General features: G+C 44.8%; 1 protein-coding gene across 1 annotated transcript in view; it reads left to right on the top strand.

The window, feature by feature from the left end:
• Window positions 1-14,531, top strand: part of LOC111967829 (transmembrane protein 94) — a 34,617-nt gene extending 20,086 nt beyond the window's left edge. The window contains 11 exon segments of the mRNA XM_070444908.1: window positions 127-371; window positions 486-585; window positions 1,878-1,986; window positions 2,186-2,375; window positions 2,448-2,525; window positions 2,714-2,799; window positions 2,893-2,974; window positions 3,374-3,632; window positions 3,816-3,909; window positions 4,106-4,276; window positions 4,519-14,531. Coding sequence (XP_070301009.1) covers window positions 127-371; window positions 486-585; window positions 1,878-1,986; window positions 2,186-2,375; window positions 2,448-2,525; window positions 2,714-2,799; window positions 2,893-2,974; window positions 3,374-3,632; window positions 3,816-3,909; window positions 4,106-4,276; window positions 4,519-4,591 — 1,487 coding nt within the window. The 3' untranslated portion in view covers window positions 4,592-14,531.
• Window positions 14,532-14,969: the final 438 nt, after the last annotated feature.

Genomic DNA, 14,969 nt, shown 5'->3' with positions numbered 1-14,969 from the left:
TGACGATGTGGTGCTGTATGGTGTGTTTGCTGAGATGTTTGTGGTGGTGACGATGTGGTGCTGTATGGTGTGTTTGCTGAGATGTTTGTGGTGGTAAAGCTGATGACAATGGTGACAATCTGCCTGTCTGTCTGTTTCTCCTGTGTATGTGTAAGGTGTTTGCAGAGAAGATGGGCCTGGAGACAGGGTGGAACTGTCACATCTCTCTGACCCCAAACAGGGACAGCCCCTGTGACGGTGCCCCCAACAGCCCAGGCCAGGACTCCCTACATGATGACCTGCACCAAGACTCCCGAGATGAGGCAGAGGGGCCGTTGTTACCAGAGGAGGAGACTGCTGATGTTCCCAGCTTCCTGGAGGACTGCAACAGAGTACAGGACAAATACTGTTTGTCTTTCCTTCTCTCTTTTCTTTTTGTTTTCTCTTCTCAACTGTGACTTACACCTGTTTCTTGCTAACCCTTCTCTCTCTCTCTCTCTCTCTAGGCGAAGCTACCTCGTGGTATCCACCAGGTTCGTCCTCACCTGAAGAACATTGACAACGTGCCTCTGTTGGTGCCTCTCTTTACCGACTGTACCCCAGAGAGTGAGTCAGAACAAATTACAGTTCACTTCACGTACATGAATCAACCCTTTCTGCTTTAGACTATGCTTAGTATTTGGTACAGAGACATTCCTATGTTTTCAATATACAAATCAATTGATCATGGTATATAAGTTAATTTTATCTCAAGATTTGCAATGTAGCTATGCTTGTTACAGATACACTGAACAAAAATATAAATGCAGCATGTAAAGTGTTGGTCCCATGTTTCATGATCTGAAATTTTTTTGCACAAATTTGTTCACATCCCTGTTAGTGAGCATGTCACCTTTGCCAAGATAATCCATCCACCTGACAGGTGTGGCATATCAAGAAGCTGATTAAACAGCATGATCATTACACAGGTGCACCTTGTGCTGGGGGCAATAAAAGGTCACTCTAAAATATGCAGTTTTGTCACACAATGCCACAGATGTCTCACGTTTTGAGGGAGTGTGTTATTGGCATGCTGACTGCAGTAATGTCCACCAGAGCTGTTGCCAGAGAATTGAATGTTAAGTTATCTACCATAAGCCGCCTCAACATTGTTTTAGAGACTTTGGCAATACGTCCAACCGGCCTCACAACCGCAGACCACGTGTATGACGACTTGTGGGCGAGCAGATTGCTGATGTCAATGTTGTGAACAGAGTACCCCATGGTGGCGGTGGGGTTATGGTATGGGCAGGCATAAGCTGTGGACAACGAACACAATTGCATTTTACTGATGGCAATTTGAATGCACAGAGATACCGTGATGAGATCCTGAGGCCCATTGTCGTGCCATTCATCCGCCGCCATCACCTCATGTTTCAGCATGATAATGCACGGATCCATGTCCCAAGGATCTGTACACAATTCCTGGAAGCTGAAAATGTCCCAGTTCTTCCATAGCCTGCATGCTCACCAGACATGTCACCCATTGAGCCTGTTTGGGATACTCTGGATTGACGTGTACGACCGCGTTCCAGTTCCCGCCAATATCCAGCAACTTCGCACAGCCCTTGAAGAGGAGTGGGATAAATTCAACAGGTCACAATCAACAGCCTGATCAACTCAATGCGAAGGATGAGGCAAATGGCGGTCACACGAAATACTGACTGGTTTTCTGATCCACGGCCCTGCCTTCTGTATTCCCAGTCATGTGAAATCCATAGATCAGTGCCTAATTAATTTATCTCAGTTGACTGATTCCCGTATATGAACTGGAACTCAGTAAAATCTTAGAAATTGTTGGGTTAATATTTTTGCTCAGTGTACATGTGTGAGAGTGTTCTACGTCTTTGTGTGTGTAGCTATGTGTGAGATGATAAAGATCATGCAGGAGAACAGAGAGGTGACGTGCTGCCTGGGGAGCTCTGCCAACTTCCGCAATAGCTGCCTCTTCCTACAGAGCGACCTCAGGTACACGCTAAAGCAAACGCATGTCACAAACACAGCAGCCGTTGCCTTGTTAATTTATAAATAGTCTTCATAGCATCCATACATTCACTTACAACCACATAACATGACTGCTTCAGGCCTTAATGAAATTATGAAGAGTCACACACTGTTCCTCATGAACAAAGATAAATAACAACAAAACCTTGTGTCCTTCCCCCAGCATCGCCCTGGACCCCCTGTACCCGTCGCGGTGTTCGTGGGAGACGTTTGGCTACGCTACAGGAGCAGGGCTGAACGGGGAGGTGGAGGGTCTGTCTCCTCTCAGTCTGTCTGGTCAACTCAACACCCTGGCCTGTTCTGTCACCTTCCACCAGGGGGAGTCTGTCAGCATGGTCAAACTCATAGAACAGGTGAGACACATACACGTGTGCACGCACACAGAGATGCAATATATTTATTTTACGTGTACGATTCCCTTCAAGGCGCGTCACACCACGTACGGCATCCGCAAGAGCTTCCTGTTCCTGTTGCAGTGTCAGCTGACCCTGGTCCTCATCCAGGTGAGAGAGAACATGACTATCCTTAGCCTCGCAAAAGCATTCTTGAAATACTAATGCTCTTTTATCACCCCAGTTTCTCATACCAGCCTATTTCCTATTTATTTTTGATATAATAAAAGAGCTGAGGATGCAGCATTTGTAACTGAATATTTTATGAAAGTATTGTTTGTTTCCCTGCCGTTGTGTAGTTTCTGGCCTGCCTAGCCCAGCTCCCTCCTCCCATGAACATCACTGATATCCTCTGGCTGTCCTGCTTCAGCTGTCCACTGCTCAGGTATCACTGCTACTAACCATATGGGTTTCAAACTCAAAATGTTATATAGTAGAACAGCATTACACACGATAACCATGTGTGTTGTGTTGGCAGTGTGTCATTCTTAGGAAAGCCACCAGAAAGTTCTGTGATGAACGTGGCCACGGGGAAGAACCAAGATGCCATCCCCAGAAAGGTACGTATTATAGTTTACCCACACCGGCCCGGTTTTAGACGTATTACTTTACACTAGACCAGGGCTGTTCCTGGAGACCTACCGTCCTGTAGGTTTTCACTCCGACCCTAATCTAGCACACCTGATTCTAATAATTAGCTGGTTGATAAGCTGAATCAGGTTAGTTACAGCTTGGGTTGGAGCGAACCTACAGGAGGGGAGCTCTCCAGGAACAGAGTTAGAGAGCCCTGCTTTAGACTATGCTAAGTTTATATTGATTTTCATGATTGGCCAACTCTAAATATGCTCCCTTCACCTCTTCTAGTTCTGAATCAGATGTGTGTTATCTATCTTAATCATGACATGTGTACCATGGCATTCCTTTTAACATTTAGATTTGTGTGTATCTACTTCCTGCAGACGCAGAACTACTTCCTGGGTTGTTTCCTTTTGAGGTTTGGCCTGACCGTGTGTGCCTACCTGCTGGGTTTCGGCTTCACGCTGCACGAGGTCTGCCTGAGGGCCAACAACCTGACCCTGGCAGAGAACACCACCATCAGCTGTACTGATATCCTCAGGGTCAGTTCGGCTCAGGACGCTCCCCATTGGTTCAGGGAGCTGTCCAACGGCCTGCTGCTCACTCAGAAAGTCATGGCTGGGTTCCTGGCCCTGCACACAGGTAGGAGGAGCTTTCTGTGTCACTCTCACCCCTGCATCTATCAAGTCCGGTATCCCAAATAGCGCCTTATTTCCTATATAGTGCACTACTTTTGACCAGGGCCCTGTATAGAGAGCCAAGGTTCATGTGCGTATCTTTACGTTTTATTTTATTTCTATTTCTCTCACCCTCCTTCTTTCCCAGTGGTCATCTCTCTGAGCTATGTCCATCGTTCCCAGCCGCTGTGGAAGAAGAACCCCTTCAGCAACACCTGGTGGTGCCTCACTGTCCCCGTTGTGTAAGTGCGTGTGTTTCTGTTTGTGTATGTGCGTGTGTTTCTGTTTGTGTACGTGCGTGTGTTTCTGTTTGTGTAAGTGCGTGTGTTTCTGTTTGTGTAGCCTAACTGTTTCTGCCAAGTTTCTGCTTTTTTTGCCATCAACTGATACTCTTTTCTCACTCTTTTGGTCTTCCCCGCCCTTCCTCCCCACCTCCAGTCTGCTGGGTCAGTTGGTGCAGGCCACGGTGGACTACCAGCTGTGGCAGGACCGGTCGGCACATTTGACCTTTGACCTGAAGGACATCCCCATGCTGGCCTGGCTGCTGGTCTCCCTGTCCTCCCTGGTGGTGGTGCTGCTCAATGAGGCTGTCAAACTACACGAGATACGGTAAGATAGAGGGGAGGAGGAGTGAAGTAGGAAGGGGAAAGGATGAGTCTTTTTATTTTTTTATTTAGCCTTTATTTATCTAGGCAAGTCGAGTAGGAGTGGTATGATAGGAGGGAGAGAGAAAGGCAGAAGATTGTGGATGACCGAATGGTTGGTTGAGAGAAGAGGATTAGGGAAGGGACAGTCATGTGGGGCGAAAAACTGTTCCTATGTGTTGATCTGTCCATTCCTTCTGTCTGCAGGGTGAGGGTTCGCTACCAGAAGAGACAGAAGCTACAGTTTGAGACCAAACTAGGGATGAACTCTCCCTTCTGATTGGCTCAGACAATGAACAGAGGGGCGTGGCAATACATGCTGGGAACCAATCAGCCCTCTGGAAAATTGGAGGCACCAGAATCTGGAGTAGGTCGAAGTTGGTTCTAACTGCTGACACTGGGTCAGATCGTTTATCATCCCTCTTGCTTGTTAGGATTGGAGAAAGAGTAATATGATCCTAGATCTGTGGTTGAGGGGAACTTCTACCTCAAGCTCATAATCGCACTCCTCCTCAGTGCCCATTGACCTAAACCCAGGAGCACTCAACCCACCTCAGCCCGAAAGCACTGGCTCCTAGCAAGTAGCGCTAACCTCAACCAGACTGCTACACATGCTGGGTGGTTTATCACTGCGATAATCCAATCTTTTTTGGGGGTGGGGGGGATCCTTGTTTAAATTGTATTATGGTATAATCGATTTTTTTTATATATAAAAGAAAGATCCCAACGCATTTTTCTTTTTTACTTTAAAAAGAAAGGCAAACAAAAACTGAGAAGTATTTATAATATTGTGGAATGTTGTTGAAGGCCTGGGAAATGTTTTACTGTAGTCCCTGCTTGGGGATAGGAGGTACGCTCCTCCACTGTCACTGATCTATGGTATTGTCTCACACTGTATCACATAGGGATTATCACACTTCAGCATGTTGCTCCTTTCTTTTGCCCCAATACCAGACAGGGTTTCCCCTAGGATTTTTTTCATCAGCGGTGGCTAAGTAAACGTGGGGGGGTAGTTGGCTTGGCCAATGGTGTGGATTTAGAGGCCCTCCTCTTGGCCGCAGAGGCAACATTTAGCTGTTTTAAAGCAAATTTCCTGCAATTTTACAAATTTTGCCGTGGAGCGGAGAGAACATTTTACAGTTTTAAAGCTAATTTCCTATGGCTTATGCCATGTTCTTACGCTATCTGAGTGACTCAGATAACTATAACAAAATCAAAGCCATGACATTTTGGGGAATTTTATATTCTAGTTTTATTTTGGTGATTGTTAGTCCTCAAAGATGATCTATGTAAAATAATATTGCTCCATTATTATTTCTACATACATTATGTCTGGTTTTAGTCGTTTAAGTTTACACAGAAAATATTTGATCATCTCAAAAATTATATACGCTACCGTTCAAAAGTTTGGGGTCACTTAGAAATGTCCTTGTTTTTGAAAGAAAAGCAACAAAATAAATTGTCCATTTAAAATAACATCAAATTGAACAGAAATACAATGTAGACATCTTGTAAATGACTATTGTAGCTGGAAACGGCAGATTTTTTTATGAAATATCTACATAGGCGTACAGAGGCCCATTTATCAGCAAGCATCACTCCTGTGTTCCAATGGCACGTTGTGTTGGCTAATCCAAGTTTATCATTTTAAAAGGCTAACTGATCATTAGAAAACCCTTTTGCGCCTCCCGGGTGGCGCAGTGGTCTAGGGCACTGCATCGCAGCGCTAGCTGTGCCACCAGAGTCTCTGGGTTCGCGCCCATGCTCTGTCGCAGCCGGCCGCGACCGGGGGGTCCGTGGGGCGACGCACAATTGGCCTAGCATCGTCCGGGTTAGGGATGGTTTGGCCGGTAGGGATATCCTTGTCTAATCGCGCTCCAGCGACTCCTGTGGCGGGCCGGGCGCAGTGCGCGCTAGCCAAGGGGGACGGGTGCACGGTGTTTCCTCCGACACATTGGTGCGGCTGGCTTCCGGGTTGGAGGCGCGCTGTGTTAAGAAGCAGTGCGGCTTGGTTGGGTTGTGCTTCGGAGGAAGCATGACTTTCGACCTTCGTCTCTCCCGAGCCCGTACGGGAGTTGTAGCGATGAGACAAGATAGTAATTACTAGCGATTGGATACCACGAAAATTGGGGAGAAAAACATTTTTAAAAAGAAGAAAAATAATAAATAATAATAAACCTTTTGCAATTATGTTAGCACAGCTGAAAACTGTTGTCTGAATAAAGGAGCAATAAAACTGGACTTCCTTAGACTAGTGTATCTGGAGCATCAGCATTTGTGGGTTCGATGACAGGCTCAAAATGGCCAGAAACAAAGAACTTTCTTCTGAAACTCGTCAGTCTATTCTTGTTCTGAGAAATGAAGGCTATTCCATGCGAGAAATTGCCAAGAAACTGAACATCTGGTACAATGCTGTGTACTACTACCTTCACAGAACAGCGCAAACTGGCTCTAACCAGAATAGAAAGAGGAGTGGGAGGCCCCGGTGCACAACTGAGCAAGAGGACAAGTACATTAGAGTGTCTAGTTTGAGAAACAGACGCCTCACGAGTCCTCAAATGGCAGCTTCATTAAATAGTACCCACAAACACCAGTCTCAACGTCAACAGTGAAGAGGCGACTCCGGGATGCTGGCCTTCTAGGCAGAGTTGCAAAGAAAAAGCCATATCTCAGACTGGCCAATAAAAAGAAAATATGAAGATTGGCAAAAGAACACGGACACTGGACAGAGGAACTCTGTCTAGAAGGCCAGCATCCCGGAGTCGCCTTTTCACTGTTGACGTTGAGACTGGTGTTTTTTGGGTACTATTTAATGAAGCTGCCAGTTGAGGACTTGTGAGGCGTCTGTTTCTCAAACTAGACACTCTAATGTACTTGTCCGCTCAGTTATGCACCGGGGCCTCCCACTCCTCTTTCTAATCTAGGGAAACACACTAAGCATTTCTCAACAAGCAATCTCAAGGCTACTCTCTATAACCCAGCCTTTTAGCCAGATAATGAACATGGCATTTTCTAAACCAGGATGTAAGAGAATATATTTTGTGAATTTATTTTCTTTCTAACAAATATTTTCTTTGTTTCACACACATGCTCCGACTCCCGAGCTAAGCCAAGGGCAATCCTCCTGCTGTAATGCAATAAAGAATACATATTAATATAATGTACTTTGAAAAAGTACAACTGAATTAGTCTTGTTTAGGTCAGTTGTATTTGAAGAATGTGCTAGCATGCCACTTTGAAACTCATGTACTGTAGGAAAGTTTTGTTGTTGTTTTATAATCATCAATCATCATAGACTGTACACAGGGATCAAACCATTCTTCCATCCTATTCTTCCCACCAGAGAACTGTAGTAAAGAGGGGACTATCTTCAACTGTAGCTAACAAGGTTTCGTCTGTGGTGTTCTCGATTACAATACCTTCTAGAGCGTCCCAGGGTATTGTGAAGGTGCTGCATATCATTCAGTTGGCTTTTTACTAGCCTGGGTGCATGTTTCTGCATTCGACATCAACAACGCACAAGCTGACTAAGTCCGGGATTCAATCAGATCACGCTTGTAGACAATGCTGCTTTCAAAGGCAATTTTACTGGGTTCGTGGAGTTCGCGTTTAAGGTAAACGCTGCCGATGTTGGCTCAATTGGAAATGACCAATGTCAGGCGCGCTAAAGCACCGTTTTGGATTGAATTCCGGCCTAAAAGCAGAAAGACTCACCCACCAGGCTTACCTGTCTGTTGGGTGATCAAATCAGTAGATCCGTTTGAACTTTTTTATCCCTGATTATGACTTTCGCTGTGTCCTAAATGGCACACTTTGTACTACTTTCGACCATGGCCCCGTAATGTTCTGGTCAAAAGTAGGGCACTATAGAGAATAGGGTGCCATTTGGGAAGCAGATTGTCATGAGTTGCCATTGCCCATGCAGCTTTTCCCTTTTATTTCTTTCTATCCTGTGTATTTATACGTTGTATTTATTTATTTGTTGATGCCTTCGTTATAGCTGATGTATGTATCATGTGCTGTCAGACAAACTGTCATGCTGCACAAACCGGCCTTTTCCACCGTGCTTTCTGCCTCTGGTGAATTACCTATTCAGGGCCAGGAGTTTTTTCTGACCATGTCATCTGACCGTGAGACCCAGAGTTGTTGCCTGGTTGGCTCACCACTGGGTCAGGAAAACCTCCCGTCCCAAGTCATACTGTATATATAAATGGATACATTTTATCATGTGTGCGCCATACCTGCTCTCTCTGTTTTGATTGTGGGCTACAATGAAGGTAAAATGCTAAGTTGACTAGGAGTCTGTTCCAGGCCTATGATAGCACAAAAATATGGTGCCTAGGATTAACACCTTGACTCAGGGCGCTCGCACACTTGTTCCCTTCATAGGCTCCCTTTGATTGGAGTGTACCACAGGAGGTTGGTGGCACCTTAATTTGGGAGGACGGGCTCATGGTAATGGATTGTGCAGAATAGGTGGAATGGTATCAAATATGGTTTCCTTTACACCGTTCTGGCCATTTATTATGAGCCGTCCTCGCCTCAGCAGCCTCCACAGGAGTGTACGTACTTACTTTTTAAGTACACTATTTCATAGGGTAGTTAGTAGTTGCATAATCTGATAAGAGATGTGTGTGAGGAAGATATAATGTAAAAACACTGATCTAATATGTATCCTAGATAGGGTCGTCTGGTAACCGATTTTGTCTTTTATTTTATTGCTCGGAGACCACTTGAACTAAGCCAGTCATTTTTTATAAATAGTAAACTTACATCTGTCTCCTAATCATTCATACCAGGGGGCAATGAACTGTGAACTCTTGTATATATTGTGTAGCATGCTAGCCGCTAATTGTATTCTATCAGGTCCAGATGGCGAATGCAGGGCTGCCGTTGGATCAGCCGATGGCGTTGGGCCTGGGACTGGAGCGTAGACGGCCGGTGGGTTCAGGACAGGGCCAGACGCTGTGGCGAGGTCAGGGCTAGTTCTTGAGGACTGCAGTTGATGCTGGAACCAGGATCAGGGTCAGCCGACTGCAGGTCCAGAGTACATGGCGCTGGAGGCTCTTGTGCTGGATGGGATGCCAACTGGGACTCTTGCTGGAGAGTCGTCGTGGGTGTCAGGTCCAGGCCGAGCAGGTCTACAAGGGCAGCAGGTAGTGTAGGGACCCGCACCAGAGTTGAGTCCGGTTATGGCTGTCCCAGGAGTGACAGTAACTGAAGTGTTGGCTAGGGTGCTGGCTCAGGCACCGGTAGCTGCAGGTCTGGCTGGTTGTCTGCAGGTTGGAGCTCAGACGCTTGCTGGACTGGCTGCAGTCCTGGCAATGGCTTCACTGGCTCAGGTGCTGCTTGTGGTGGCGCCTGCTGGGGTGCAGGTTGGAGCGGTGCTGGCTGCTGGACGTGCTCAGGTTCCGATGGTGGCCATTTGACAGTCCGAGTAACTAGCTTGGGAGCACTGGCTGGAGCACTTGTGACACTGGAGACCGCCGGATGTGCTGGAGTCCTGGTGGTAGTCTTGGCCGAGGAGCTGGCTAGGACACTGGCTGGAGCACCTCCTGGTGCACTAGTGACCACCGGACATGCTGGAGTCCAGGTGGTGGCAGAACTGGCTGGCGTGCCGGTGGCCACTCTACATGAGTGAGGGGTGGCTGGACCGGTGGCCATGGCACCCAAGCCATTTGAGGCTGCTGCACTGTCCTGGGCTCAGGATGCGGTTGGTCGATCCATCGGTGCTCAGGGGCTTTAAAAAATAAAACGTAACCTTTATTTAACTAGGCAAGTCAGTTAAAGAACAAAATCTTATTCACAATGACGGCTTACCAGGGAACTGCTTTGCTTGAAGTGCAGGCTTTTGGGTGCTGCCAGTAGCCAGGCGGAGGTTGTGGAGCTAGTGGCTGCTGGACGGGCAGGACTCAGGACCGGCGCTGCGGTTCTCTATGCCCACATAGTGCCTTGGGTTCGTCCTGATGTTACCATGCCACCCCTCGCATCTACCGCCCGCAGTTTCTTGATGACAGCATCTGTGATACGCTAGAGCCTCTTCCATATACACTGGAGTCTCCGGAGTTCCCGGTCCTCCTCTTCTTGCCGGTGTGTGTGCCTCGTCCTGGGCATGGTATGCAGGATGAACTGCATCCCTTCACTACTGGTCATAGTCCAGGACAATTGCTCCTATCCGGCTCGAAGGACCGTGAAAAAGAACTGCACCATTTGGTGGTCTCTGAAAGAGGTACCGGTTAGATTATGGTACCACTTTCCCAGTGCCCCGGTTAGAAGGTGTAAATGACCCGTAGGAGACAGGGATATAATTCACACTTTATTTCCATACACCAAACACACACACGGCAAACAGGAAGAGAACACTAGACTGTTCTCATGGGCCGATGAGGGCCGTGGACCCAGGGCTGGAGCTGGGTCAGCTGGTATGCTGAGGACAGGAACGGACAAGTGCACATACATGGCAAACAAGAAGAGGAGAAAACTAGTGGAAGTGATAGTGTATAGTGAGTGGTTCATTGTCAAAGATTCACTAACACCAGTTGGGAGGCAGTGTTGTCCATGTGGAAAGGGTCCAGATGTGAGTTGAGGTGGAGGACAGGAGTTTAGAGCTCTTCTCAACCTGCCCTACTGGAAAGAACTAAAGAGTTGAGAGGCAGAGTGGGGTTCTGATGCTCCCAGGCTAAGCCGTTGATTGGCTGACCAAGTCAGCTGACTCTGTTCCCTGGCAACCTGGTCCCTAGCACATAGGTGTGAAGTGGCCTTCTGCAGCAGGACAATAGATGGGTTGCTTGTTTAGCAACAAAACCGACGCGTGCGTAGCAATGGGTCAAAACAGACAGGATTGACTTAGGTTGTTGACAACATGTAAACTATATTTTGTCTACGATGTTTGTTGAAAACCTAAATAAATGTTGCACAATGAGCACTCGTTACAGTTGTTGGTTAGTTACCGAGCTAATTTTAGCCATATTAGCATTGAAATGAAATCAGTCAAAACACCTCAAAACAAGACATGGTAACAAGAACAAGATGAAACTAGCTGAAACGAGTCACGTACGACTCCCCACATGGCAGTTTCTTGTCATTGTTAGTAGCCATCTGACCATCCAGAATCACAACCTCTCACAGATTTCTGCCCCATTTGAAGCGTGCGCATCGTTTTCGTGACGTTGTCCGCTAGTCCATCTATAGACTCAGGCTACCAACCCTCGACCTCAGCCTGTCTCCATGTACCAGGGTCAGAAATATGTTTAACAGTAGCTGGCGTCGAATGTAACACCTAAAAAATAAACCAAATTAACTTATTTCATAAACATTCATGTTTTTTTAAGTGATCATAAACGTATGTAATGATTTTGCAACAAATTAGTATTTCTATGTACGTAACCAATAATTACAGTATGTTTGAGTATGGCCATTCAGTTCCTCTCAAAACATCTGAATAGTCTGATGGTTCCTAGACTACTGTTTACAACTTCTTTGGTACGCTAGTTAGTATTTGTATAATGCATGTAAAAATCACTTGTTTTCATAATTTGGCTCAGGGTCATTTTTAACAGTGCTTTACATTTGCCCCCCACCCTAGCAACCATGACAAAACCTCATGTGCCTATCAAGAGACAACAATAGTGTCACATGTCAATGTTCAGCCAGTATATAGTGATAAATTATGCTAGTTTGAATTATTCGACCGTAAAAGAAAAATACAGCCGATTGGGGTGGGGGGGGGGGCACTACATTCACCCCCCCAAAAAATAAAAACAAATGCCCATAAACTGTGCAAAGAGTGAGATATTTCGCTGTAACTTTTCAAGGAGGGAGAGACCTTGCATGGGCATGCACTGTGTGAGTTACATCACAGCAAGCTTGTTTCTGTTTGGAGAAATGCAAGGTGTTACAATTGACCCCCGTTACAACTGCCCCCAGTCTATCCTACTGTTGTTGAATGAACCTAGCTTATGAGGGAAAACAGATGTCTGAAGTAAGCAACTGAATATGTCGATTTTTATACACTACAGTAGAATGCATCCACACGTTGCACATACAGTACATTTCAATGCATTGTTTTAATTTTCCATTTGATATCGTTGCTTTGAATATATGCATGAATAAGACCTTATGGATGCCCAGTCTTGGTCATGATAATATTGTTTCAGTTTGAGTATGTAATGTGAACTCAGTGGAGCTTGGGACTGCAGGTGTCGCTAGTGTTTTTTCAGCACACTGACCGACCTAGACACCTACCTACTTAACCCTCTTCTACGGCCCAGCTCCAAATCTACCCCTAGGCACGTGTAGATCTGAAAGGATTGGATCGGCATAAGCAACACGGCGATAAAAATCCATGTTGCTCATACCTATCCAATCTTTTAGAAAGTTCACACCCCTTTTTCCACATTTTGTTACAAAGTGTGATTTAATTTTTTTGTTTTTTGTCACAGATCTGCACAAAATACTCTGTTAAAGTGGAAGAAAAATTATTATAAAAGAAAAAGAAACCCTATTAAATCGTGATTAGATTCAACCCCCTGACTGAGTCTTTCTGGGTAAGTCTCTAAGAGTTTTCCACACCTGTATTGTGCAACGTTTGCCCATTTTATTATAAAAAAAATTCTTCAAGCTCTGTCAAATTGGTTGTTGATCATTGCTAGAAAATCATTTTCAGGTCATGCCATATGCAGATTTTAGCCAAAACTGTAACTCTGCCACTCAGGAACATTCACTGTCTCCTTGGGACTCCCGAGTGGGGCAGCGGTCCAAGGCACTGCATCTCAGTGCAAGAGGCTATAGTACCTGGTTCGAATCCAGGCTGTATCACATCCGGCCGTGATTGGTAGTCCCATATGGCGGCGCACAATTGGCCCAGCGTCGTTTGTGTTTGGCCGGAGTCTGTCATTGTAAATAAGAATTTGTTCTTAACTAATTAGCCGAGTAAAATTTCAATAAGCAATTCATGTAGATTTGGCCTTGTGTTTTTGGTTATTGTCCTGCTGAAAGGTGAATTCATCTCCCAGTATCTGATGGAAAAGCAGACTGAATCAGGTTTTCCTCTTAGATTTTGCCTATACTAGCTCAGTTTCTTTTTTTTATCCTGAAAAACGACGCAGTCTTTAACAATTACAAGACTACCTAATAAGATGACACAGCCACCACTATGCTTGAAAATATGGAGAGTGGTTCTCAGTAATGTGATGTGTTGGATTTGCCCCACACATAACAAGCTCTTTGTATTCAGGACAAAAAGTTAATTGCTTTGCCACATTTTTTGCAGATTACTTTAGTGCCTTGTTGCAAACGATGCATGTTTTGAAATACTTTTCTGTAAAAACTTCCTTTTCACTCTGCCAATTGGGTTAGTACTGTCGAGTAACTACAATGTTGTTGATCCATCGTCAGTTTTTTCCTATTACAGCCATTAAACTCAGTTTTAAAGTCACCATTGGCCTCATGGTAAAACACCTGAGTGGTTTCCTTCCTCTACCGTAACGGAGTTCGAAAGGACACCTGTATCTTTGTAGTGACTGGGTGTATTGCTACACCATCCAAAGTGTAATTAATAAACTTCACCATGCTAAAAGGGATATTCAATGTTTTTTTTTTTTGCGCATCTACCAACCTGTGCCCTTTGCGAGGCATTGGAATATCTCCCTGGTCTTTGTGGTTGAATCTGTGTTTGAAATTCACTGCTCAACTGAGGGACCTTACAAATATCTGTATGTGTGGGGTGCAGAGATGAGGTAGTCATTCAAAATCATGTTAAACACTTATTGCACACAGTGAGTCCATACAACTTATGTGACTTAACCTAATGTTTACTCCTGAACTTATTTAGGCTTGCCATAACAAAGGGGTTGAATAGTTACCTCAATACAATTTTTTTATTAATTTGTGTTAAAAAAAATAATTCCACTATGACATTATAGGTTATGTGTAGGACAGTGATGAAAAACATCTCAATTTTAATCAATTAAATTCAGTCTAACACAAAATGTGGAACAAGTCTAGGGGTGTGAATTCTGGAACTCTGTCCATGTTCATACAAATGCTCGAAGCTGAACCCTGTGTCGATTGACTTGCTGTGATTGATTATTTGTTGTGGTTCACAAATGTATATTTTGTAATTTTTTTTAAAGGTCTATTAATGTGAAATGATTTAAGATTTTTTTTCAAAAGTTGATTTGTGAATCGATTGTCAATAAATATGGTATTTTAAAATTAAACAGTAGGCCTATATGAATTTATTGATTCCACCTAGCTTTGTATACCACATGAATTACAGGCATACAATGCCCGTAGCGATACAAAGGGACGTTGTGGTGTTCAGATAAAGGTGGCTACTTGAGGCTTAGAGAAGGACATTTTGAGATTTGGATAGAATGCACTTATTCAAAATGTCTTTGAATAACAATACATGGGAGTGCAACTATTTTATTCAACACAACAAAACTAGATAAATGTATAAGTTCAATATACTACACTGACCCTATAAATCAGAGCTGTGGCCTATACAGCCTTCAGAGTACAGTCAGATTTGCCTCTTCTCCCATGATACAGGACACACATTAGACAGAGTAACCTAATTGGGTTTAAAGGTCTTGGATGGAACGTCACTGTCCAATTATCTACAGTCCGGTCCAAAAGTGTTGGCACCCTTGATA

This window comes from Salvelinus sp. IW2-2015, linkage group LG8 (assembly GCF_002910315.2).
Source record: "Salvelinus sp. IW2-2015 linkage group LG8, ASM291031v2, whole genome shotgun sequence".
NCBI classification, from domain to species: Eukaryota; Metazoa; Chordata; class Actinopteri; order Salmoniformes; family Salmonidae; genus Salvelinus; species Salvelinus sp. IW2-2015.
The sequence above is the reverse complement of the archived record's forward strand: the minus strand, read 5'-3'. Positions and strand labels throughout refer to the sequence as shown.